The sequence below is a fragment of the Rhinolophus ferrumequinum genome, chromosome 13, assembly GCF_004115265.2.
Source record: "Rhinolophus ferrumequinum isolate MPI-CBG mRhiFer1 chromosome 13, mRhiFer1_v1.p, whole genome shotgun sequence".
Classification (NCBI taxonomy): domain Eukaryota; kingdom Metazoa; phylum Chordata; class Mammalia; order Chiroptera; family Rhinolophidae; genus Rhinolophus; species Rhinolophus ferrumequinum.
In genome coordinates this window covers 32,456,892-32,483,527 of record NC_046296.1, presented here as the reverse complement: position 1 = coordinate 32,483,527, position 26,636 = coordinate 32,456,892, and the positions used below count along the sequence as shown (strand labels likewise).

Genomic DNA, 26,636 nt, shown 5'->3' with positions numbered 1-26,636 from the left:
GCGGCCTTCATCCCCAGCCGTCCCCGCTGCTCAGGCCTGTCTTGCTGCTGGCCTCCTGCTTCCCTTCCTCCCCCAGTGACGGCACCAGAGAAGCGGCCTGCATAACACTTTCCCGGCCCTGCAGCATCCCACAGGACTCTCTCCCCGCAGGACTGCCTGTGGGCCAGGAGGCAACCACACAACTTTCCTACTCTTGGGCAATATGGAGGATAAAAAGCACAAACGTGGGGAAACTGCAAAGGCTGAAGAAAATGGACAAAGTGCTACAGTCACTGTCCCAGGGACTTCCCTTCTAGTTGGTGGTTAGAGCCCCTCTGGCCTCTAGCTCGTGATGGCTGGTTTTAGCACACTTCCCCTCTTCTCAGCTCATTAGTCTGAACACGCCGTCTGCTGTGCCCACCAGCCTCTGGTATTCTGAAGGGTCCCAGCTCAGCCTGCTTTAGAGTAATTTCGAATATTAAATGAGGTAGCATATAAGAGCTATATGAAATGTTTTAAGATATATATGGCATATGGTTATCAATCAGGTTAGTTGTCAGGGTGCTGCTTATTCTCCATTTGACTCACCTCCTTACGTTCTCACCCCCAGGCAGCGAGCCCTGAGGAAGGCATCCTCCTGGGCACCCACGCCCACTGGCTTCGGGAGGCATCCAGCAGGAAAGTCAGAGGATTTCTCCCCTTCCCTCCTTGCTTTGGTGCAGTGGGGACAGAGCCAGGAGTGCAGTTTCCAGGCTCTTGGCCTCACATGGAAAGGTGCTGGCTCAGGTAGTAAATGGCCATCAACTGTGATTGGATGGCCATCAGCAGTAACCAGTGAGCCACTGGCCACTAATATAACTGCCGTGGCTATGCTAGCAGAAAATGGGGGCTAGCAAGAAGATGGTGGCTGGCAAGCGCGGATTGCAGTTAGCAAGGCAGAGTGCAGTTAACAAGGGGTTGGTTGGGTGGCACAGAAGCGGACGGCAGGTTGCGGATTGTGTGGCTCCTGCTTCCTGTGTCTCCAACCCAGCCGCCAGCAAGACTATAGTGGTATGATTCCCCTATCCATGGCTCCATGGGTGTTCCTTTTTGGCCTCACCATATCCTGCGTTCTTATGTGGGGAGCGGGACCAGAGACCCCGCAGGCTGCCCCGCATGACAAATGGGGCAGCGAGCAGTGTCTCCCGCATGACAGGTGCCTTGTCTCCGTAGGCCCTTCTGCCACAGCTGCGGTGCTCACTGGTTCAGGCACCATGATTTCCTTCTTCCCTCTGCCCTTTAGCCCTAGAGAGGTAATGGCTCCCCGCTGATGTACGTCTTTGGGCACCTCAATATTCCGTGTTTGTTCCCTTAACCCTGCCTGCATCTCTGGGAATCCCTTTATTAGTATTTTTACTTAACCCATCTGGGATAAATTCTGTTTTCTTCTTAGTCCCGACTGACAAAATGCACACACACACACATCTGTCTCTAATCAGTTGCAAGGGCCAGCCTGTCATTCATCACTAGGAGCAGAGAAACGATGCTGGCTAATGCTGGCTAACTTTTCTTCAGCATAGAACTTCCAAATTCCAAGCAAGGCAAGCTTGACCTTCCTTTCTCCCTCATCTTCTTGGAGGCAGCGGCCTAGCTGCACATTCTTACAAGGCAGCTCAGTGTGGGCTGCCAGCAATCTGACATCAGGGTGGAAGAATACAGAGGACTCAGAGGTTCTGCATTTTCTGGAATCTAATGATTCTGCTGATCCTTTGGTGTTTGGCAATAGCTATTTCAATCTCAAGATGCTTAAATCACCTCTTTGTTCTTTCTGCTGTGTAACTAGGGCACCACTAAAAGTCTGGAGGAATTGCTGTTTGGGGTAAACGGGGTTTTTTTTGTTTTGTTTTTTTTGTGGGTTTTTTTTTTTGGTGGGGGGAGGTTGTTTGGGTTTTGTTTTGTTTTGTTTTCCTTCTTCTGGAGGATCACCATGCATTTGGAAGAAGGTCAAGTATGTTTGGGATTTTCTCCTGCAGTAGGTCCACAGCTGACCCCTCTTCAAATGATACTCCCTTTATCCCTCGGCCTCTAACGTTATTTCCTCCTTTGCTTCAGGGTAGGTGTCTAGTTGGGGAGATCCAAGTCCTCTCCTCCTCATTTGTATTTACCTCCCTCCAACTTCCAGGTAGCTGCAAGCTTCACTGCCAAGTGCCATTCATTACACATTTATTTATTCAAGGCCTGCCATGTGCCCGGTGAGATGCTGGTCACGGGGGAAAATGGTGACAAAACACTACCCCTGCCCTCCAGGACCTGACATTGCAGCGAGAAGGGAAGCAGCTCAGGGAATTAACAGGAGCGCCTGGGGTGGGGGAGTCCCCACTGGGCCCGCCTCCTGACCAGGAGCATTCTAGGGCAGGGATCAGGTTCACAGCTAGCCTATTTTCCACACCTCAGAGGAAATGTGCTTCATGAAAAAGTAACCACACCTGTGTTACTATGCAAATAAGCTCAGCTCTGTGCTCTGAACAGCCCGGTTCACTTTTCCACTAGTCTCTTCTCTCCTGCTTCCACTGTTGGTGCTTTATATATACTCCATGCAAGTCATTTATCATAGTCTGTCATTACCTAATGAGACAACCAGCCTGGGAAAGAAAGGACAATTGGGAGGGTCTTCACCAGGTCTCCCAGAGCCTGAGTTCCTTTCAAGAGCCAGCATTTACCCTGGCCAAGTCTCCTGCAAAAAAACAAACAGAAGACAACTGCTATAGTGATAGCGAAATCCCTTCAGGTTAAGAAATGAGGGAGGCCAGCAGAATGAAACCAGCAGGAAACCTCTCTCGCTGCACTGGACTCCCCTGAGTATTTCAAATGCAGCTCAACCCAGGTACTGAGTCATCTTCATTTATCTCTCGGGGAGCCTCCCAGACAGAGGCTAAATCAGCTGCAAGGTGGGTCGCGAGGAACTTCTTTACTTCAGTTCAGACTGGTTTCCACAATGTTGTGGGGATTCTAAACCTTCACTCCCCCAAACACATCAGACTGTGCCATAACTAATCCCACATCTTGCATTTATTTGGGAAAGGAGGCTCAAATATTCTACGAGGGTGAGGTGGAAAGCAAAGACTAAGTAGGGAGCCTGGCATCCTTTTTTGTTCCCATTTCCTTTTGTGGAACTCCTTCAAATCAAAAAGTCATTGAATGTTGGGGTTAGAAAAGATGTTGGGGATCACTCATTCCAGTGGCCTCTCTTCATTTTAGGGAGCTAATCGAGAAGACAGGCGGTGATCAAAGTCCCACAAGCTAGTGGCTGAGCTAACCCAGCTCCACTCCAGTGTTCTGTCGGCTGCACTGCTGCCCTGGGAATTCATGCATAAGCTATTGGCTGAGGGCAGAGGGCAGATTGGTGGCTACTAAGGGCATGGAAAAACCCCAAAGAGGAAGAAATCAACTGACATTTAGCTTGCCACCTAGGCTGGTTGTCACACAGCTCAAATTGGAAGCAGGTGAATCTGTCTGATGAAAGTCAAAGGAGGGAAGTGAGGAAGAAAGAGAAGGAGGGAGGGAGGAAAGAATACATTTCCGAACAAATAGAACCTGTGACTCTGCTTTTACTCTGTGTACTGGGGTGGCAAGGGCTAGACGGGAATGAGGGCACAGGAAATATATTCCTGAAGGAAGGAAAATGCTTCTTGTATAAAGATGGTAAGTAAAGGGTAAAGGCAAGTCTCAGATGTGAGTAGAAGACAGGGAAAGCAGCTTGTGGTGAATGCAGTGATGTGCCCTCCAGGACCCCTTTCCTGAATGAAGGGTTTATTCCCCCATGTGGTGGGAGTGCTGCTGGAAGAAGACCCTCAGTTGTCAGCCCTCTTTGGGGAGTGCCTGGGCTAAGGGAAGCTGCCCTGCCCAAGGTCATGTCTTCTTCAGGTGGCAGTCTCCATTCAGTTACTCATCCACAGGCATGTAAAGGCCTGGCCCTCCTTCCCCTCTGGGCACCCTTCAGAGGGACCATTCCAGCTTCAGAGCTTTCCATGCGGTCAGTTGAGTTCTTTATTGGGATTGCTTCAGAGTTTAACTTCTCCCTCTGTCCAATCCTGCTCTCTTCCCCTCCTGTCTACAGTGTTGACACCAAGAGCACTCCCCAGTGAACAACCTCCACATAAATCTTCATCTCAGAGTCATTTGGGGGAACCCAAATATTAATACCACGTTTCCCTGAAAATAAGACGTAGCCGGACCATCAGCTCTAACGTGTCTTTTGGAGCAAAAATTAATATAAGACCCGGTCTTATATTGTATTATATTATATTATATAAGACCGGGTCTTATATTAATTTTTGTTCCAAAAGACACTTAGAGATGATGGTCTGGCTAGGTCTTATCTTTGGGGAAACATGGTAGTAACACTGCTTATCTAAGTAAATATACAGAGCCCCACTGAAGGGTGGAGAAAACCTCCATCTGTTGAATCTGGTCAAGTAACTTATACCTATGAAAGAACATTGCTCAAATCCTGATTTAAAGAAAGAAGTTAAACTCTGTTTAGGTGACAGGTTATGACCTCATTGCCAACTACAGAGTGTGTAGTGAACCATCCAAGTACCAGAGTAGTGAGACTGAAAAGGCTATACCTTCTCTTGAAGGGCCACACCCTACCTGAGTCAGCCAGCCAGAAATAAGTTCAGGCAATTCTTAAAGACCTTTAAAGAAGATTCTAACCACTCTTGGTACTGGCAGCCCTTGTAAAGTTGGTATCAGAAATGTTTCCCTGCAATAAATTTAAATTCCTCACACCCTGTATTAATTTCTTTTTGTTATCTTAGGTAGAGGTGAAAAAAACAAAAAAACAATGACAAAAAAACATGTATAAACTTCTCTGTTTAGGAACCATTTACGATTCATCTTCAATCTTTCTTCAAGGTGAGTGATCTCCTAGTTTTTCTGCAAAGGGTCATGCTTTTAATGCTATCATCACCTCTGTGGCTTTCTGTAAAGGCCACAAAAGAACGCCTTTCAAATCTTGGTTTAACTGTTGGTCAATTTAATGGCTATGCCAATTTCTCACATTCTAGAGCCAACTTTATCATCCCGTGTGGCAAATGGCACTCCAGCACAATAATAAGTCAGCATCTACAAGACAGCAAGGGCACTTGCGTTGATTTCCACTCTTCAAAGCAAGTATTCCCACAGCCTGGAGATACTACCAGGGCTTCTAATTGAAGAGGTAAAGAGGGATCCAGAGGTGAGAAGAAGAAAGCTTAAACCTAAGGCTGCATGGTTCCTAGGAACAGAGTAGCCACTGTGCCCTCAGAGAACAGGGGGGAAAGGAAGATTCTGCAGAACGTGCCAGAGGCGGGCAGCTGCTTATGGGGCAAATCCGAGCACATTAGTTACTTCTTTCTTGCCAAGAATCTTGAGATATTTAGATTTCTCAGTTATGAATTGAAAGTAAGATAAGCCATATTTTATTGGTTTGTTTTCCTGCACTTACCTCAGGACGCTTTCTAAATCTGCATGGAAAATAATTTATGTAGGAGAAAGAAATAAAGGAGGTACATTCACTTATTTTGCTATCTTTGATACTCTTTGCAGAAGAACCTCCCAGTAATTATAATGTTTAACTGTGGATTGGTAGTTTTTATACTCATTAGAAAAACTTACACCAGTGGTTTTCAACCATTTGTTTTGGCAAGGCCTGGAGACATTTCTGCTGGTCTTGCCTGGTTGGAGGTGGGAGGACAGAGAGCGCTACCGACATCTAGTGGATAGAGGCCAGAATGCCACTCAACATCGTACAGTGCAAAGGGCAACCTCAAACAACAAAGTATTTATCTGGTCCAAAATGTTTATAGTGCTGAGATTGAGAAACTCTGACTTACAAATAGTTCCATATCCTCCTAAATGTATTCACCTCTTCAGGAGACTCGGGCATTGTTTCTCCTCTCCACCCTCAACGGGCCTGGAGAAATGATAAGCTGCTTGACCAACAAGCTCACTGTCTTGCTTTTGATGGAAGCAAGGAACAAAGACAAGTGAAACCCCAACTGTAAGGTGAAAGCAAGCTTGACCGTGGCTCATGGGCTCCCTTCAAAAGCCAAGCATTATGTGGGAATATGTGAGTAGGTATGCTGAGTCATAAAATAACAAGGAATTCTCAGAATTACTTCCTAGGTATGGGTCTTGTTCAGAGGTACAAAAAAGATGTCTCTTGCTTTCAACTCTGTGATAATTTCATCTCCCCACCTAAATCAAAGATTGAAAACTGTGTAAGCAGAAGAACCGGGATATCATGCTCAATTGGTTTTGAACCCATCAACGATTTTGAGAAAGCAGACTCCACACAATCTGGCAGTAAATTGATCAGCCTGAGATATTTTCATGTATATATTTCATACTTTTCTGGAGAATAGACTGAGCAAACCAACATTTCTCAGAGCTAAAATTATGGCATCAGCAACAACTTTGCAGCTAGATTGTGCTCCAACCTAGAATAGCACAAACAGAAAGGTGAGCCAAGCCAGAAGGGCCAGCTCAAACATGTAACAGTGTGGGACTGCTGCATAACGGGCAAGATCCTACTACAATGCGGTCTTTGAAATGTCTTGAAAAGAAACCTATGTCTACAAAACAAAGCCCTCATCCTCAGGCCCCAACTCACCCTACCCTCATCCCTGCTTCAACTGAAAAACTCAAAAAGGCTGGAATTTTAAAACATTTGAATGTAGAGTAACTATATTTCTTTAAAGTGCCATGTTTCTAAGATTACAAATATAGACTACAAGACTACAAATACAAGACTACAAGAATAGTCCTTTATGAGGATTCTGGGAATATGGAGTAGGAAGCTCCAGGAATCTATCTTCCCACCTAGAAAACAATTGCACTGGCAGAATCTGTCTGAAATAACTATTTTGGAATTCTGAAGTCTACTGAAGGCTTGCAACTTCCAGGGGAAGGCTAAGACAGTAAAATGCGGTTAATTTCAGCTCTTACTAAGGTACAGTTACCCATCCCACACTCCCAGCTCCATGGCAGGCTAGCTATACACCTATTCCTGGAGCAGCTTGCACGCAGCTTGCAGGAGCCAGGGTGGGCAAAAAGGACCCTGTATTTCAAATATAGAGCAATCAGTGCTCTGATCACGAATTGCTGCTCCTGAACTCAGAGATGCCAACAAAGAGGCAGTTGGCCATTGCTGTCGCACCTCCCTCCATTTTTACAAGCCCCTCCCCTTCCAGCTGAAGTGACTTCCAGGGGATTTAAAGGACCAGTACTATTTTTTTCCCTCCATTTTTCTCTTTTTCCCTTTTTGGGAGCCAGAAATGAAAGAGTAGGGCATTCAAAAACAACTCGACATACAAGGGAAATTAGAAAGTTATTGTGCACGCCCAGGGAAAGATGCAGGCTCAAAAAAATAACTCGAGAAGATCTTGTTTACACCACAGGCAGATTGCCAGCACAGAGACAGCTGACAACAATCAAAAACACTAAACAATACAAAAAACAGCAAGCCCTGGGGAAGGGGAAGAATCTGATTTCCAGAGTTTCTTCATTATTAGATTCAAATGTCCAGTTTTCAACAAAAAAAAATCACAAGGCATATAAAGAAACAGGAAAGTATGGTTTACTCAAAGGAAAAAAACAAATAAACAGAAACTGTCCCTGAAAAAGAACTGATAGCAGACCTATTAGTTCTTTTGTGGGCTCAGATGGCATTTCAGCCAAAGACCAAGAAAAGGAAGGAGATTCCACTGTGTTGTCCCCACCACGATCAGCCAGTCATGAAAAGAGAAATACTGCATGTCCATTTCCATGAGATATTTAGTCAAAATCATAAGACAGAAAGTAGAACGGTGGTTGCCAGGGGTTGGAGAGAGGAGAGAGTGAGGAGTTATTTTTAATGGGTATAGAGTTTCATTTTTACAAGACAAAAACGAGTTATGGAGATGGATGATGGTGAGGGCAGCACACTATGAATGTATTTAATATCACTAAACTTTACACTTAAAATGGCTGATGATAAATTTAATGTCTATTTTGCCACAAATTTAAGAATTAGAGAAAAAAAGAATGGTCTTCAAATGACCCAAGCTTGCCAACAGAATGCTGTATTTTAAAATACGACTAGCAACAATAGGAGCAGCCCCACTCCCCCATAAAAACCATTCCATTCACTGCGGCGGAGGCGGTCTTGCCAGTATCTCTACTGCCATCTACTGAATGAAATTATACCATATGCTAATAAATCCTAACCAAAGAAAGGTCCTTACACTGTATATGCTTCCGTTTTAACTCTAACCACTGGAGTCTGTCAATCATTTTCCCACCCTCATTATTGATCCTAGTCATTAGGACAAATCTGTTTCTGGATGTTGTGTTCAGGAACTTAGCAATGTAAGTGCTCACCCCAGACAAGCTGGAAAACCAGCATGCAAACTTGACACTCAGACGGTTCGCCCTTTGGATTGGTCAAGGCCTGCAATGCAACACCCGTGATTGCTCACCCATAAATTCCTAGATCTTTAAGCAATTTGGCAGGGATCTTTGATATGGCATTGGTGGGGGCTGCTTCCAAAATGTACATTCTCACATCGATTCTGCTTTTTCAAAGTGTGTGAGCATGTGTGTAGTGAGGAAAAAGAAAAGAGTTTCAAGAGGAAACGAATGGGGGTTTGTGATTAGACATCTCGATCGGTGTCCAATCAAAGAATCCGGGGTGACATGTACTTCATGTTGAGCATGTAGCCAACCAAAGCTGGCCCTACTTATCGTAGTGTTGCATAAAGAGAGCAAACGGTTTTAAAGTGCTCTCTAGGTGTCAGACGCTGTGCTAGCTGTTTGAATGTACATTCCTATTAAATTCTCACCACAATTTTGTGAAATATATTATCCCCGTTTTTATAGGTGAAGAAAAAGGAATTCACAGGGCAAAGTAATATGATCCAAAGACCCAAGAAAACAAGATTACAGAATATAACAGAATCCTCCTCAGTGGCCTTAACCATCAACATACATGGAGCTTGAAGGCAGAGTTTGCACTCAACGGAAGACTGAAAACATTTAGAACTGATTATTCTTGCAGGCAGTTTGATAATACAACATGATAATGGAGGCCCCCAGGACCACAGTGGGATTTCCACTAAATTGCAAAACGAATTGGAACAAGGATCTATTTAGGAAAATCTTCATAATGTATATTAGTAGCCTCTTTTTAAAAAGTGTAATACTGTTTCTTTACCATCCTTATGGCAATACAGTTGTGGAAGTATATGGATAAATTCTCTAGTGTGAGAAATAAAGGTATCAAAATTACTTAAGGAGCATTTATCTTTTCCTCTTCCTACACACAAATTACATCTGTGCTACTTTCCAAGTTCCTCTGCATTAGCTATCGTGGCCTCTATTCTGGACTGGCAAAACTTATAACAGCTCTATCCTTTAGGTTAAAGAATCCTGCCTTTTATTATTAGGGCATCAGCTTTTCTGCAGCAGCTTTTTCTGAATGAGAAAATACAGTAGCTCTTTACTTCCTTTATCCACTGAAAAGCTTCAATTAAAGTTAATGGAAACAAAAAATTAAATCTAGCCTCCTGAGTTTAGGAAAGAGGTTTTAAATTGATGGCCTATAGGTTAAGTTTGGTCTGTAAATGTGTTTTGTTTGGCTTTACACGGTACTCTGAAAATCAGGACTGCTCACATCAAATTTATATTTCCAGCTTCTGATAGGGTGATTCTTAGTCTATAATCCTACATGACAAAAATTGGCTGGAACTTTCAAAAAGTCCCCCTATGCTTGACTGTGAAACATCTCAACTCAGCTACAGTAGTATCAGGCCTCTATAGATAATTCAGGATGACCTTTTGTTTGGAGTCGAAGATAAGAACATTAAGGAGAGAGTGACACAGATTCCCAAGATATGGAGCGTTCTTGATAATGAGAAAGGAAATAGCTATATAAATGATAGTATCTTGATTATGTATTTAATTTTTTTTATTCAAGAACACAAGTTAAAACTACGAGCAAGCTGACAACTTCGTATGTTCAATAGTGCTACACTGGTTTAACTTTGTTAAAATGCTATTTTTTTCCCAAGAAGGACTGGAAGAAATTTATGATCTTTCCATGAAATGGAGAAAGTTAAAAAATGAATAAAGAACCAGTGAGACCTATACTTTAATTTTTAACTTATGTTTTAGCAATCTAACAGAATTAAAGGCAACTAAAAAGCAACATTTTCATCTGACAAGATTAAAAAGTGATAGAATATAATGGTTATTTCATAAGTAATCCTGGATTTAGAAAAAGTCCTAAATGTTAAGAAAAGTTTTCATTGGTTTAAATTTCTGTTTCACAAAATCTCCAAATCTTTCCAAACGAATGAAATTTAATAGAAATTTATTTTGATAAATGGTTGACTACAATAAGTAAACAAAAATGTAACTAGTACAATTAAACATTTCAGACTCTGGAAGAAACATTTACCTCTCTTCCATTAGTATGATGGAAAGAACACCTAATTTGAAGTCAGAAAAACTTAGTTCATCATGGTCCTTGCAATGTGATCTTCAGCATGTTACTTTGCCTTCTTAATTCTCTTTTCTTAACCTATAAAAATGGGGATAATACCTATTTCACAAAATTGTTGTGAGGATTTAATAGGAATATGTATTAAAACAGCTAGCACGGTGTCTGGTATATAGACAGCACTTTAAAAATATTTGTTCTCTTCATACATGGGAGGCAAAGAGGTGCCTCATATAAAAATGAGACAAGCTATGGAGGGTGAATAGGTGGAGCTCAGAGGATTTTTAGGACTGCGAAACTATTGTGTCTGATGCTGTAATGACAGATACGTGTCGTCATAAATTTGTCCAAACCCAAGAATGCACACCACCACAAGTGAACCTTAATGTTAACTATGGAATTTGAGTGATAAGTAAGAGTCACTGTAGGTTCATCCACTGTAACAAATGTACTACTCTAGTAGGGAATGTTGATAATGGGGGAGGCTGTGCATACGTGAGGGCAGTAGGTACTATATAGGAAATCTCCATAACTCAGTATTTCTGTGAACCTAAAACTGCTCCCCAAAATCTATTTTTTGTTAAAAACCATGGGTTTAGAAAAATATGACTAATGGCTATTTCTAACCCAAAGCAGAATTTCTATTATGCTATTTCATCATAGCTGTCAGTGGAGAAAAACATTATAAATGAAACAGTAATGCAATGCTGACCCTAAAAATTATAGTATGACCTAATGCACACCAATCAATATACAACGTTAAAAAAAAGCAGGAGCCCAACAGAAATGCACACATATGTTCATGTATAAGACATGTACAAGAATGTTCATGGAAGCACTGTGTGTATTAGCCCCACCCTGGAAACAAACGTCTATGTACTGTAGAACTGTGGTATACCTAAACAGGAATAATAAATGGTGATGAGAATGAGCAAGTACACATAACATGGAAGAGTCTTACAAAAACAGTTAAGAGGAAAAGAACCAAATACACACAAATAAATATATCATAATTTCATTCATATAAAATTCAAAATTGGGCAAAACTCATCTATGGTATGAGAAATCAGGACAGTGGCTGTCTTTGGGAGGGGAATAATAGTGGCTGGAAGTGGGATTCCAGGATTCCAGGGGTGTTGTTTCTTCACCTGGCAGTTGGTTACACAAATGTATTCATTTCGTGAAAAATTATTGAGCTCTACAGTTATAATTTATGCATTTTTCAGACTGTATTATTGTGTATATGTATGTTTACATACCAATAAAATCTACCAAAAAGAAAAGCAAGAGTAAAGTTCATTCACAAGATTGGCATTAAATATGAAAGATACCAGGTCCAACCTACATATTTATTCATTTGAATACTTATTGAAATTTACTTTGTACCCAGTACTGTGTTTGATGTTGATAAGATAATGGAAACTGTTATGGGTTGAGTTGTGTCCTCCCAAAATCCATATGTGCAGTCCTAACCCCCAGTACCTCAAAATGTGACCTTATTTGGAGATAGGGTCTTTACAGAGGTAATCAAGTTAAAATGAGGTGATTAGGGCGGGCCCTAATTCAATATGACCGGTACTTAGAAGAGGTAACTTGGACACTGACATGCATGGAAGGAAGATGACATAAGAGACATAGAGAAAATAGCCACCTATAGGCCAAGGAGGGAGGCAGAGACCCGGAACAGATTCTTCCCTTACAGTCCTCTGAAGTAAGCAACCCTGCCAACACCTTGATCTCAGACTGCTAGCCTCAAAAACTGTGAGACATATATAATAAATTTCTGTTGGTTACGCCACTCAGTTTCTGGTACTTAGTTCAGCAGCCCAAGAAAACTAAAACAGTAACCCTCCCCCCATTCCCCACACGCTCAAAAGGTATTCTCCTTGCCCTCAATAAAAAGTATTGTCCCTGACTACAGCCGTGACAATGGCAATAAAAGGCAGCCTATAAAAGGGAAAACTGGCATAATTAAGGAAGTCATGAAAGGCTTCCGTGAGGAAGTTTTCAGTAAGCTAAAATCTGAAGTAAAAGAAATTATTAACTAGTAAAAAGAGACGAACCTTCCAGGTAGAAGAAATAATGTATTTTAAAGCCCTTTATAACAGGGACAGACAGAAAGCAAGAGTCTGGCTCAAAGAAAGTGAGGAGGATGGTAGGAAAAAAGGCTGGAGAGGCAGCGGAATGCTGATCATGCAGGGTGTTTTAGGTCATGTCAAGGATTTGGGGCTTTAGCTCAAAAAGCAATGAGATGAGGTAACTGAACATTCAGTGAATCAGAATATGATGAAATGTGAAGTACTCAGTATCCCTTATGATGTATCTTGACAAAATAGTTGAACCTAAATTTAGTCAAGTCTTTAGATCTAACTTTCATTTATAGGAAATACGGGAAATAGAAGAACAAGTTAAATGACACCATAGGGAAGCAATGAGACAAATCTAGGATATGGAACATTTCCAGTAACAACAAAGCCAGTCCAGTAAGGAGGGAAAAAAGAGGAGAGGAGCCACACTCTAGATCCAGAGATACAACCAAATAGAACACACAGACCTTGCTTAGATCTTAATCAGAATAACTCAACTGTAAAAAGGCATTTTTAAGCAATTGGTGAAATTTGAATATAGACTGGACATTATTGTTAATGCTCATTTTGAATCTTGGTATTTAAAATTTAGGCAGAAGGTCAAAAAGCACTGAAAAACCAGAGGTACTTTTGAGGAATTACTGAAGTTTTGAATCGTAAATGACAAGAGTAATTATCCAGTCAAAATAAACTCCTGAGGCGCAGGACACAAAGCAGGATGGTGACAGAGCTGGTCTAGAACGCAGGCTCTAATGCCGTGAACTCACGTAGTACCTCTCAGTGCAGCTTACCGGGAGGTTCTTATGCTCCCAAGGCCTGTGTAGCTCACTTTCATCTCAACTTTCTCCTTCCTCCACTTGACTTTATATTCTTGCTCTTCCTCCCAACCCACCTCCAGGCATTTTAATTTATAGTCACTTCACAAGCTTCACTTTCCTTGGGAAAACTGCCAAAGGTAATGCTAACAGAGAAGGAAGAATGAGTGAAAGAAAAACATTTTAAAACCAAAGCAAAACTAACAGTAACAACAACAGCTACTATTTCAAGCTTTTTCCAGATTTATGTATGTACTTCATCCTACTGGGTTTTATGGACACTTTTTTTTCTAAGTTCTGTCAATAGGCATATGATAGAGTTCTATCAATCATACTAGTTTCAAAGGGAAAAAAAAAAGGTTTTAAGCCATTGGCACATAAAGAATCAATGCTGCTGAAATATCCTCTTTTTCCCATTCTTCATCTTTTCTCAAAAATCACAGCGAATCGGAAGGCCAGACATCAAAATATTATTGTTATAAGCCTTGTAGTAATATATTGCTTTTGAAACTGTACACATGTAGTACTTTAAAAAATGTTATGTTTTAGAAAACTGAATTATAATTATCCACTACTGTGTTTAGCAATATATGGAAAAATTAAGAATTCAGCGAGTACTCTTCTGGATTTATAAGATAAGCCAAGCACCCCTAATATTAGTGTAGAGAGAGAGCTTAATACAGGCAATAAGGTATGTTCTATCAAATAACAAATTGATAGATGAGCGGGATTTAGTAAGAATAAACCAAGTAAGGAATATGTGTTCCTGGGAGCTAGTACATAAAAATGACATTATCTTCCACTAAGTTCCTCCATTATGCTACATACTGATATTACACACACGTCACTCTCTTTACAACAAAACTTTGGGGGAGGTATTACTGCCCATATTATACAAAGAGTAAAATGTGGGACTAGAACCTGTACAGGGCTCTCTGATTACAAGTTCATGTTCTTTCCACTATAAAACGTATACATTCAATTTAAATTTAGGAGAGGAAAAGTTATGCTGTTTACTGTTTATCTAATAGCAGCTCATTTTTACCATGTTTCATGATCGAGGCTGATATTAAGTTGGTGTGGCATCAGGGCTGAAAGCTGTTCTGACTAGTTGGGTATCTGCTCTGTTGATCGGTGCTCATGCCATACTTACCATTAAACTCTTGCGTTTTTAATTAAATACTTTTTCAGATGACAAAACTTCTTCCTATGATATGTTTCCTGAGCATGTAGGTATCCCAGGTCTACTTCTATGCAAAATTTGGCTGGTCTTCTCTCTAGGTAAGAACATGCTAAGATTCCAAACTGTTATAGTAAAAGCCTAACATTTGTCATTTATATATATATATATATCAAAATATGGGCACATCTTTAAATTAGTAGTACAAAATTACTACACTTTAGGTTCTCACTAGTGAGTCCAACCTTGACATGACATCCTCCTATTCTTGTTAAAAGTCAGGTTTGTAGCATTTGATATTTGGGAAATCAGACTAAAAGACAGGATACCACTCATAGCTCTCTCAGTTCTTGCTATCAAATTAGATTACCAGAAAGGGGCATATCTAGACATTAGATAGAAATGCCTAAACTGAGTTTCATACAGCTATATTTTGGGATTTTATCAAGATTCAATACAAGAAATGACAACATGGGGAACAAAAGAAGCAATGGTATAAATGCTTCAAAAACAAATCTAAATGTCATCATAATAAAAGAAGCATGATTTATTTTTGAGAGCTTCATACTCTAGATTTATTTATAAGTTAGTTATTCCAAAATCAGTTTGCCCAACCAACATATATAAAACGTTGTACAAGCTCCCTCAACTGGCTAAGACACAGAACTACCAAAACACATGTTGCATTAAGTTGACTGTATCATCCTCTTCAGGAATTTCTGTAACTCCAGCCTGAGATCGAAGAATGGACATGATGTCATTAGATAACCTGCCAAAGCCATTCTGTAAACATACATTTGCCACTTCTTGCCACTTTTCTAGGGAGCAAAATGGATCATTTATCATAAGATGTTCGATTGCATCTAAAAAAAAAAAATACAGTATCATATAGTATGGCACTTATTCTTCCTTGATAACCTACACTTAGCAATTTTTTAAAAATATAAAGAAAAAATATATAAAAGGATATCATTTCAACTCAATCTGAGTCGCATAAGGTTGAGTCCTATATGTTCAATGTACAGTGCTTAGTCCGGCTCATGATAATTCCTTCTCCTTTTTCATTAACCTTTTCAGTCCTCAACTCAATCCTCTACCATTTCTCGCGTACACCTCTTCTCCCCTCATCTCCTTCTTGATAAGGTTAGCATATGTTGAAGGCTACAAGAAAGGGAGCTCAGAAGGTGAAGAACATGGGTTCAGCCTTTTTCAGAGTCTACATGGTACCACTAGAAACTATAAAATAACTGAGAGCTTATATGTCTACTTTTCATGACCTTTAAAACACTTTTGTAAATGCCCTGGTAGTGCTGACCCAAAGGTTTAAAAAACTCTTTGGCAAACTCTCCATCTTATCTCTAGACAGAGACGTCTTAATGATGGGGTTTCTATAACAAATATTTTTCCAAAGGAAATAAAAGAAGCATTTTGTTTATTCAAGAAAATGAATGGTATTATTTACTTTTGAAAATCAATTCTAGTGACCCTCTTTGGGAGATATCTATTTATGAAACTCATCTCTTACCTACTACTTGCATGACTTATGATACTTAATTAAAGAGGATATCATTTTAGAATACTGTCATCACTATTATTTTATTTCTCCCATGATCATTATTTTTCTATCAAGTAAAATATTTTAGTTGATATCTATAATAATAATTTCAAAATGTTTTCCCAAATGTTTTCATGTAATTTACTATTTTTTCTTTGACCCCCATATAATAATTTAAAATCAAGTTGTCTGCTCAATTTCCTATATTAGAGTAAGAAAAGAAAAAAGTGAGATCTAGTTAGTTATTTTTCATCCCACTACAGAGTAGGTTTGGAGTAAATATCATGTGTAAATGATATTTACATATATAATTTAAAAATAAAAAATATAAAGTTTATGTCTATACACATTTAAAATATATATAAAAATTACTAAATATATACATACATTAATATAAAGTTTTTATAGTGTTAGCTATTATAATTATTATGATGTTCTCCTCAAGCTTTATAAAGAATCTCTCTTCATCCTAATTCCTTCAAGAAATATATACTATTGCCAACAGACTACAATTGACATTGTAATTTTTACATTTATAAACTTCTAAAGTTAATAATTCTTGCCAAGCAAGAACTCTTAGAAGACTGAATTAACTCCAACATAGTAATCTTGAAGCTTTCCCTAAATAATCCACTACTATTTCTTCTACAACATTTTACTCTACTTACCTTTATTTATTTCTTGAAGTAGCTTAATGCCAACTTTTTTCATATCTACAGAGAACAGATGAAGTATAACAAGACCAAAAGATAAAAATGGTGGTTTCCCATCCCTTTCTCTAGTGAGATACTGAATTAATTCAATGTGGGGAAATAACTTTATTAGCTGCATCAGGTCATCTGAAAGCAAAAATGAAAACTATGTGTCAACATCCTAATATGATACTAGAAACTGAAGCCAGCTAATCAATGCTTCTTTTTCCAATCCTTCCAAAGCTCCCAATGAACTCAACAGAACTATCCTTAATCAAAAAAAAAAAAAAAATCATGTTCAACAAAGCAAAAAGAGAATACAAAAAACAAAGAAAAACTACCTATAACAAAGAGTACCAAAAAAGAAATTTATCAAATAACTGTCATGAAAAGTAATGTGGTATAATAAAAAGGATTAGCTTGCCAACCAGGGAACCTGCATTCTAATCAGAGCTCCCTCAGTCACTTAATTTCTTGGAGCTCAGTGTTTGCATGTTAAAAGTGCTCTAGAATTGGTTACCTCCAATTTCTAAGGTTACATCTAACACTATGTTACATTGTCTATATCTCGTTAGGGCCAACATCTAGTGAGTAAAATGTTTTTTTTTTTTTCTGTGCTTTGCGCAGAAAAGACGCCTCAGCAATTTTTTTTTCCTAAAAATATTAAATATTTAGAAACTCACAAATGAAAAATTGAACAAGCCATTAGCTAGTTCGAGTAGCTAGAGGTTGAGCCATATGAAGTTACCTACATTTGACCATTTTTGACTCCAAAAAAAGCAATTTCATGTGGTTTAATCTACTAGTTAACCACTTAGGTGATCTAAGCTACAATCATGATTTATATTGTTCAAATTATGAACTTTGTATTAACTTCCTAAATTTTTTAAAGTCAATATATTCTTCTTGGGCCACAACACAGGTCATTTTCAGAATAATTTCTGAGAGCTTTTCAAGAATTACCATACACATAATTTGCGCTCTGAAAGGCAATACAAAGTAATCGAGTGTTTATTAAATACATATTTACTGTACGGGGAACTTACACATATTAAGTCACTGCATTTAATATTCAGTATAAGTGAGATATTCTTATTCTCACATTACAAATGAGGAAACAGGCTTAGAGAAGTTAATTTTCCCAGAATTATACACGTGGCATAAAGTAGAACAATTCATATGATCCCCAGAGTCCATGACCTTCAAATCTATAGTACTGCTCCTCCAAAACAATAAATACCTGTGTGTGTACATTGTATGTGTATGTATATATACACATGCAATGCACATACACATACATACAGAGAGAGAGAAAGACAGATAAAGAGATGGTAAAAGAGGACACAGGGTATAGCAGAGTGTAATTCTATTATATATCAATAAAGTCAAACAATTAAAAATAATTTCCCTAGGGACGAGATAGAAGTTTGTGATTTGGGTCACTCAAACTAACCTCTACTAAGGTGAAGCTATTTATATAGCACCCCCTCCCTCCCCCAGGCTCCAACATTTCATAACTCACTTATCTCTCTCTGTTTCATTCAATCAGATATTCAAATCCCCTTCTCCATGAATTGATTAATTAACCAATATTTACTCAATTATGTGCAAGATGGTCTCTGATTAATCAGAAAGGACACAAATTCAAATCCTATGACCTCCCCCCACTGCTTATGACACTTCAGAATCCACTTCCTTCTTCCTTGGTTTAACATGTTATTAATCAGAATTTATCTCAAGTATGTTCTGTTTTAATATTATAAGGGCCTACATACCAAGAATGGTGTTTGTTTAACTCACAAATACTTAGAACAGTGGTTCTCAAAATGTAGTCTAAGGTCTATAAAGTCAAAACTACTTTCACGAAAATACTAACTTGTTACTTGCCTTTTTAATTCTTTTTCTCAGAGGTATACAGTGGTGTTTTCCAGAGCCTATGTGACATGTGATATTACAGGAGACTGAATATGGCAGCAAATATGGGAAGCCAGCTATCTTTTATTAAGCCAGATATTACAGAGATTTGTAAAAATATAAAACAATGCCACTCTTTTCATGAAATTGTTTGATTTTGGAAAGTTGTTTTTCATAAAAAAAATTTCATTTATGATAACATGGAAAAGGTTTATTGTTTTTTTAAAATAAATATTTAAAATTTTTCTGTTTTAATTTCTAATAGGATAAATATCAATAGATATAATCAGTATAAATAAAAGCTCTTTGGGATCTTCAATGGTTTTAAAAATGTACAGGAGACTTGAGACCAGAAAGTTTGAGAGCCTCAGATCTACAATAACCTCAGTTTCCATATAGGCACATTTACTTTTTAATGATAAAGGAGAAGGTGAACAAACAAATCATTTCAGACTTTATTCTGGAAATTATTAGGAGAAAAAAATGAAAAGAATCTTTACTTCTAAAACAGATGCTCTATTAGTCAGATTTATACTTTTGGAACAAAAGACTTTTTTAGGACTTTTCTGTTTCTGTTTTGTTTTGATTTATTTTTTTTAATCTGTCAATATAAAGCTGATCATCTAAATCTGAGCGAGAATATTTTTTTCTGAAACCAGACAGTTATTAGCAAACTTTATCTGTCTCCTGAGGCCAAAGATGATACCTTGGAAAGCTGTGGCTGTTTCTCATTAAAAAGTAAAATAAGCAAAGTAATTTTTCATTGTTTCTCTTTTAAGCTTAATTTTTCTCCGGTTATTATTATTTTCATCTTATGATGTTATGCTAAATAAATTCTGCAGACAAATATCAAGGTTCTAATTATATAGGAGCTTTATTGCTTCTTAATTATTACATATATGTTCAATCATTTTGGAGTGTAATGCACTACTAAAGGAACACAGAATAATATGATAATGAGTCAATCATGTTCCAAGAATAATTAAAACCTATACTCCATGTGTAAACCCTGACTAACTAAAATAATTCTTACCTATGGAAAAGCAATAATACAGAAACTGAATCTGTATACTTTGATAATAACAATAAAATATATAAGTTAATTCAACAAATATTTAGTACTTACTATGCCAGATTCTGTTCTGTTGTTGTGTGCATATAGGCAAATTACCTACCTCTCTGTGCCTTAGCCTTTCTGTGGAAACATATATTTCATCTATAAAATAAGGATAATAACAAAACCTACTTCACAGAGTTAATGTAAGGATAAAGTGAGACAATGCACATAAAAGCCAAATTATTAGCTATCATACAGTGATAGCATCAGGCATGCTGTTATATAATGCATGAAGAAATCAGTAATTTAGAAAAAAAGATTCTAAGTAAAAGTCAATTTATTGTTTGAAAGTGATCATATTCAACAGTTATAAAGATTCTTTTTCCTGGAAAAACGTCACTTAAAAGTGCTATGTTTTGTTTCATTTTGCAACTTCTTAGAATTGGGGTACATATCCTGCAAATCAGGATTGACACAGGTCTGAGACATGAGAGCTGTCAAGACTGCCTGTACACTGACGTTGCTGCTGAACTATGTTAACAATAACAGATTGGCTCATTCAACTAGGGTCACCCTAGAAGGTCCACAATTCTCTCAGATCACTGCCCAGTTGCAACCTAGGTGTTTCAAAATTTTGAAATGAACTTTAGTTCACTAATTCTTCATTTCTACGGCTTAAATCATAGTTTAGAACATGATATCTGACAAAAAAAGTTATTTTGTTAAAAATCCTTTAAGTAGCATGGTCCAACATATTTGAAAAATTTATCTTTAAAATTGTGTATTTCAGGACCATCCAGTTTATTGTTTATGTATTGAGGAAACACATAATGTATTCGAATATCAAGCATGTAAATCAATCAGCTTCAGCGTAACTGCTTTACTGAAAATTACAAAAGAAACCTACTTATCAATATACGTAAAACAAACTTTATAACGTAAAACCAAAATACTGCCGACTATCATGGGTGATCTCACAATTAAAGTCCAGGATTCAAATGTATATAAATAAGTAGTCTTTTGTACTTACTGGCAGGAAAGGCAGTAAACTGTTGTATGTATTCCATGGCCGCATGAATCTGACCCTGTTTACACAGGCAAAGAAGAGCTTTGTTGTGCAGGCCACATTCACTGTAGATAGTTTGAGCTAAAGCCAGGCACTTGGCCTTGTAATAAGTCTTCTTCTCCCCATAATCACAAATCACATCCCCAGCCTCCTCAGAAAATGTGAGCCTAGAGCAAGCAGATCAATAAGGCACACATTAGAGAGTTCTTGACGAGAATGAAATATTTGAAAATTCGGTACAGTAAAACTGGATCTTCTGTGATCTGTAAGAATTCCAAGTTAATAGGAAATTGACGGAGAAGAAATTAAACACATCTGAAATTTAATAAGAACCAAAACAATCAGCACATATTCTCTTGGGGGAAGACCTTTTGGCAACACTGAACTCAAGTTGTTAAAAAAATCTACGAAGAGTTTAAAATTCTTCTGAAAAGACTGGTAGGATTTCAAATTACAAGATAAAAAAAAATTGTCTGTACCTGAGGGTCTCAATGATCTCAGCAGTTATCTAGATTCTAAACCCTGCAGAATAAAAGAACTTATGAAGTGTTGGTTAAAGATAATGAAAACAAATTTTAGCTCAAAATTAGTGACAGATCTTGCAAGCATGTGTGCTAAAAGGGACAGAGAAAGTGTAACACCAATGGTATTTTTAAAATTGTTATAGATTTATAAGAAACAACAGGGAAAAAAGACATAACTGTGTCTATTAGGAGACTGAAGAAGTTCTTTTGAGATGGCTCAATTAAATAGATTTCACTTATATTTTAATGCACCATCTTCATACACAATTACAGTGAACCATCTATGCTATCAAAGTAACTTCACCTAGAAACTATCAACATAAGCAAAAAAAAAAAAGACATTTGAGTATAATTAAAGATATCACTTCTAATTACTGGTTATATGAAAATTGTGCTTTAGTCATATTTTAATTAATAGCTACAGAATAACAGTAATCACATAATATTGGTATCTGTATATATGTAACAAAATGCCAATAATATTAAAATGAAATCCTGGAAACCCTACAAATATCTCTTTACTGAAAATTCAGGAAATAAAGCCCTGTGTTTGTTGGGGTGGGCAGCAGAGAGGTAGGTCCAAAATCAAAAAACAGCTTCAGAGTACAAAATCACTTAGCAAGCAGTTCTCTGACTTCCACATTTTAATACTAAAATTGCAGGTTTGGGGAGCTACAGCCACATTTCCTGAGGCTGAACAAGTAATTATTTTGGTCTTTCTAGGGACTGCATTACTGGACCAACATGATAATGCCAGTATTATAGTATTTATTTCTCTTCTTAATACCATTATTATTTTCTTTTTAAAGTGGTCACCATCGTGATACTGTTCCACTTGAAAGAAAGCCAGCGTTAAGAACTGAGGTTGCTCTGTCTTGGCTTGTCACTTTCCAAAAGGATAATCAGGAAAGAAGAGTATGATTAAAGAGAAAAATTAACCAAAGGAAGAAGGAGACTCAAGCCCTAAAAGAATGGAATTGACCCTGAAGGAAAAAGGAGAAAGAAATACAGGCTGGGAAACGAGCCTGCGAATGTCCTTGCCCTTTTTCCTGCCTCAATCACCTCATCACACCTTCTGTTTTCCTAAAGCGCTCTTCTTGGCTCTCACCACCTTTACTTCCAGCTCTAAGACTCTTTCAGGGACTTCTGAAAATGGATCTGAGACCAGACTGGCTCGGGAGAATACAGATGACTAATAAATAAAAGAAAATTTGTTCAACTCCACTAGTAAACTTAGGCATGTTTCATTATAAACTAGATTACTGATTTTTAAAAGTCAAAGTAAAGGTAAGGTATAATCACTAAATCTATGCATGATATTCATTTAGTTATTTAATAGGATTGGATTTATACAATTACTGTTCCAGAGGATATTTTTCCTCTTCCATGAGCAATGTCTGCAATTTTGAGAGCTAACACTAGTAAAGCATCATTTCTTTTTTTTTTTCTTTTTTTTTTTTTTCAGAGTATTTCTTTTTTTATTCTAATTGTTTTCCATGAGTACCTTGGTAACAAGTTATTTCTCTTTTTATACAGTGTGCTTCATGAATTTAAAATATACCCCAATTTTATGAAATTTGAGATTGAGCTCTTAGTGAAGTATATTCTGGTTTCAGATGCTTTCTCTATGTCTTACAATAGCTATTCATTTGTAATACGTATATTGTTTTAAGATAGATACTGACAACATTGTGTCTGTGTGATATTTAATTTAACCTCTTCTCATGTTTTCTCCCTAGATGTACAACGCTGACTCATCAAAAATGTGCGGCTGCTATTCGACAAACCAGTTTTAGCAGGGATAGCAGCATTCTTATAGCTGTTTGTGATGAAAGCATCATTTCTTAAATTTAGTGTTTTTAGGTGAAGTGATTAGATTTCTCTTAGGTAAAAAATGACTAGAAGAGCCAAGATCAGCCTATAATCCAGGCTGCTTTAGGGCTGCCTCTGTGCTAAGCTTCAGGAAAAGAACTGGTTAACAGTTTTAGGTAGCCATGTGGTAAAGGCCAGAGTATCAGAGTCAAAGACCAAGGAGGGACAGAGGCTAAGAAGAAAGAATGTGAATTGCCTTGAGTATTCTATTATGTCATCTCAGGATCCTTAAAAGTATTAGTATTGTTCCAATGTATGCAGTAAAGGACCTGCATAAGAACTTAAGTTCTTACAACTAAGAGGTAGAGTTGGCCAAGAACCATCGGGATATGTAAGGAAATTAAACTTATCTGAAGTCTTTCTGCACGAGGTAACAGCTGTTGATAATGAGCATGAACTTTCTCATGATACCCTCACATGTGCGCCATTTCCAGTGACCCCTGACAAGTACTTTTAATGGAGGGTACAGGCAGAGAAAGCAAGGAGGTAAAGAGTGAAAAGAAGTTTATACGTATGAAGAAGTTTCCTAAATTCTAATTCTGTTTTATTAACTATTATGTGAACAGTAAGTGAAGGCTATATAGCAAGAGGTGATGGGAGAAAGTTATATACTTCACCCTGGTAAACAATAGTGCCACCGGTCCCCAACAGCTTTGATTCTCCAGAGTCGTCCAGGGGAAATGGGGAGTTTGGAATGGATGGCAGTAGGTACCGTGTTTCCCCCAAAATAAGACCTAACAGGAAAATAAGCCCTGGCATGATTTTTCAGAATGACATCCCCTGAACATAAGCCCTAATGCGTCTTTTGGAGCAAAAATTAATATAAGACTGGGTCTTATTTTCGGGGAAACACGGTAGTAGTATGCAAACTTGCATTTTTATGTTTGAGACATTTCTAAGTCATGGATTTGTTATTTAGGGAGTGCTTACATTAGTCCGTCTATCTTCCTTACGGTACACTTCTTAAAGATAAGAAACATAACTACTCTCTATGTATTCTATGTCCCTATGCATTCAGAGCCAAGGAAGCATAGCCCTTAGGCTACAAAATAAGCAGGGCCATGGCTACTCTGCCTTCCAATACTCACAGCCCAACCCATGTCCACACAGACCCAGCAAAAGCTGGTATCTAGCTCCATGTCGATCTTTGTAAGCTGCCTCACCCAGGACCCCTGTACTGGACCAGTGCCCCTTCTCCAGCTGACTACTAACAGCTCACAGCTGCCTCCATCTCCAAAGACCTGTCCTCAGCCGACTGGAGCCATCTCACCCAGAAGATTATGCCTATCTTTCAACTTCCCAGGAGTCAAGGGCTGACGACTAATAAGAGATACAAAAGGCCAGTCCCACAACCAAGAGGAAATAACTCGGTGGTATGGTTTATGCTGTATATCCCTCTTCCTGTAATACTGGCCAATACTAGACTTCACCTGAGTTCACATCCTTGCTTGGTTCTTTCCCCTTCCCTATCCTATCTACTCCTTCCCTTAAAACACTTCCCAAGGAGTAGTCTATCAGTAAATGACATACACTTAAATCCAAGTATCAGGCTCTCTTCAAGGGAATAGGGAATCTGAATGCCGAACATATTCCTCTCTGCCCTGTGATGTAGCAGCAGTCCTACCTTCTCATGATAATCAAAGTCAGTCAGGCCCTCCAGACTCAGAGCCTAAATTTGTAGGCATGGGAAGCACAAACTCCCCGTGATGGTTAATTTTGTGTGTCAACTTGACTGGGCTGTGGAGTGTGCCCAGATATTTGGTCAAATATATTTTGGGTGTCTGCAATGGTGTATTTGGATGAGAGTAACATCTGAATCAACATACCAAGTAAAGCAGAGTGCTTTCCTGAATGTGGGTAGCAATCAGCTGCAAGCCTGAAGAGCACAAAAAGGCTGACCTTCCCTCAAGTAAGGGGGACTCCTCCTGACTACTTTAGCTGGAACATCAGTCTTTTCCTGCCTTTGGACTCAGACAGAAGCATCTCGGCCCTTCCTGGGTCCTGTGCCTGCTGGCTTTGGAGCTGGAACTTACACCACCAGCTCTCTTAGGTCTTCAGCTTGCTGACTACAGATCTTGGGACTTCTTGGCCTCCATAATTACAATTCCTTACAATACATATACAGAAGACCTGTACATACTCGTATATCTCCTATTGATTCTGTTTAGTTGGAGAACCCTAATACTCTCCCTAAGTGGGCTACTGGCAGTCATAGTTAAGCAGAGACTCTTTATTTCCCAGACCCAAGTATTCTACCTGTTGGGGATACAGCATCATATAATTGTCATTGGTTTAAGGAGTACACTTCATCCTGAAGTTACTCCATTTTCAAAGGATGGAGTGACAAACTGGCATCACTTAGCCGCCTGAACCATCCATGAACCAAGTTTTGGTTTTTTCTTCCTCTGTCTGCTGGTCTTAGGTGACCCCACCGCCGCACGAGGCCTTGGGTGAGAGCTGTGGAAGTAGTATCAGTCAGTCAGTGGTAGCTGACATGGGTTCTGGGCCACCTATTCATGCAGTTTCCTTGTGTGCTCTGGACCTGCTTGAACATGATCTTGGGTGTACCTGATTTGGGATGGGCTTTTCTGAGCCCACCTGACCTTATGACTTGATGAATCTGTCAGAATCCAGTTCATGATGAGCAGTTCTAGCTGCACAGTCACTGATGTTCCATGGATAAATGCTCCTACTTTAGCGAGATCCAGAAATTGTTTTCCGAATGGTGTATAATTGTCTGTTACAGAGAGCAGATGATCTACTGGGATATCTCTGAGTAGTCCTACACCAGCTGAAAACTGTTAGTGGGTAAATCAGTAAAAATGGTTTGATAAAGGCATGGTAACTACAGTCATCCTACCAGACAAACCATCAAAATCAACAGAAATGTAAGAGTGAGAAGAATCTAAGATGGGTAATAGACGAGAAAAATGATGAATATTAACTAATATGGATGAATCTCAAAATAATTATAAGTGAAAGAAGCCAGACCAAGAAGAAAAAGTATGTAACATATGATTTCATTTATATAATATTCTAGAAAATGCAAACTAATAATCTATAGTGACAGAAAGCAGATCAGTGCTTACCTAGAGAGGGAGGTGGAATGAGCAGGTGGAAGATAGAAGGAGGCATTATAAAAGGACATAAAGAAACCTTTGAAGGCCATGGATATGTTTATTATCTTGATTGTGGTGATTTCATGGGTTTATACATATGCAAAACTTGTCAAATTGTATACTTTAAATTCATGCAGTTTATTATGTCAATTGTATCTCCATAATGCTCTTTTTTAAAAAACTCATCAAATTGTATGCTTTAAATATGTATAGGTTATCATATGTAAATTTTATTTCAATAACGTTGTAAAAAACAAACTATAGCCCTAGGACCA

General features: G+C 38.5%; 1 protein-coding gene across 2 annotated transcripts in view; it reads right to left on the bottom strand.

The window, feature by feature from the left end:
• Positions 1-15,207: 15,207 nt before the first annotated feature.
• CLHC1 (clathrin heavy chain linker domain containing 1) overlaps positions 15,208-26,636 on the bottom strand; it is a 35,993-nt gene continuing 24,564 nt past the window's right edge. For both annotated transcript variants that reach the window (XM_033125389.1, XM_033125388.1), the window contains 3 exons: positions 20,811-21,013; positions 16,786-16,956; positions 15,208-15,425 (listed from right to left, as the gene is read on the bottom strand). In XM_033125389.1, coding sequence (XP_032981280.1) covers positions 15,229-15,425; positions 16,786-16,956; positions 20,811-21,013 — 571 coding nt within the window. In that variant the 3' untranslated portion in view covers positions 15,208-15,228. The remainder of the gene's footprint in view (positions 15,426-16,785; positions 16,957-20,810; positions 21,014-26,636) is intronic.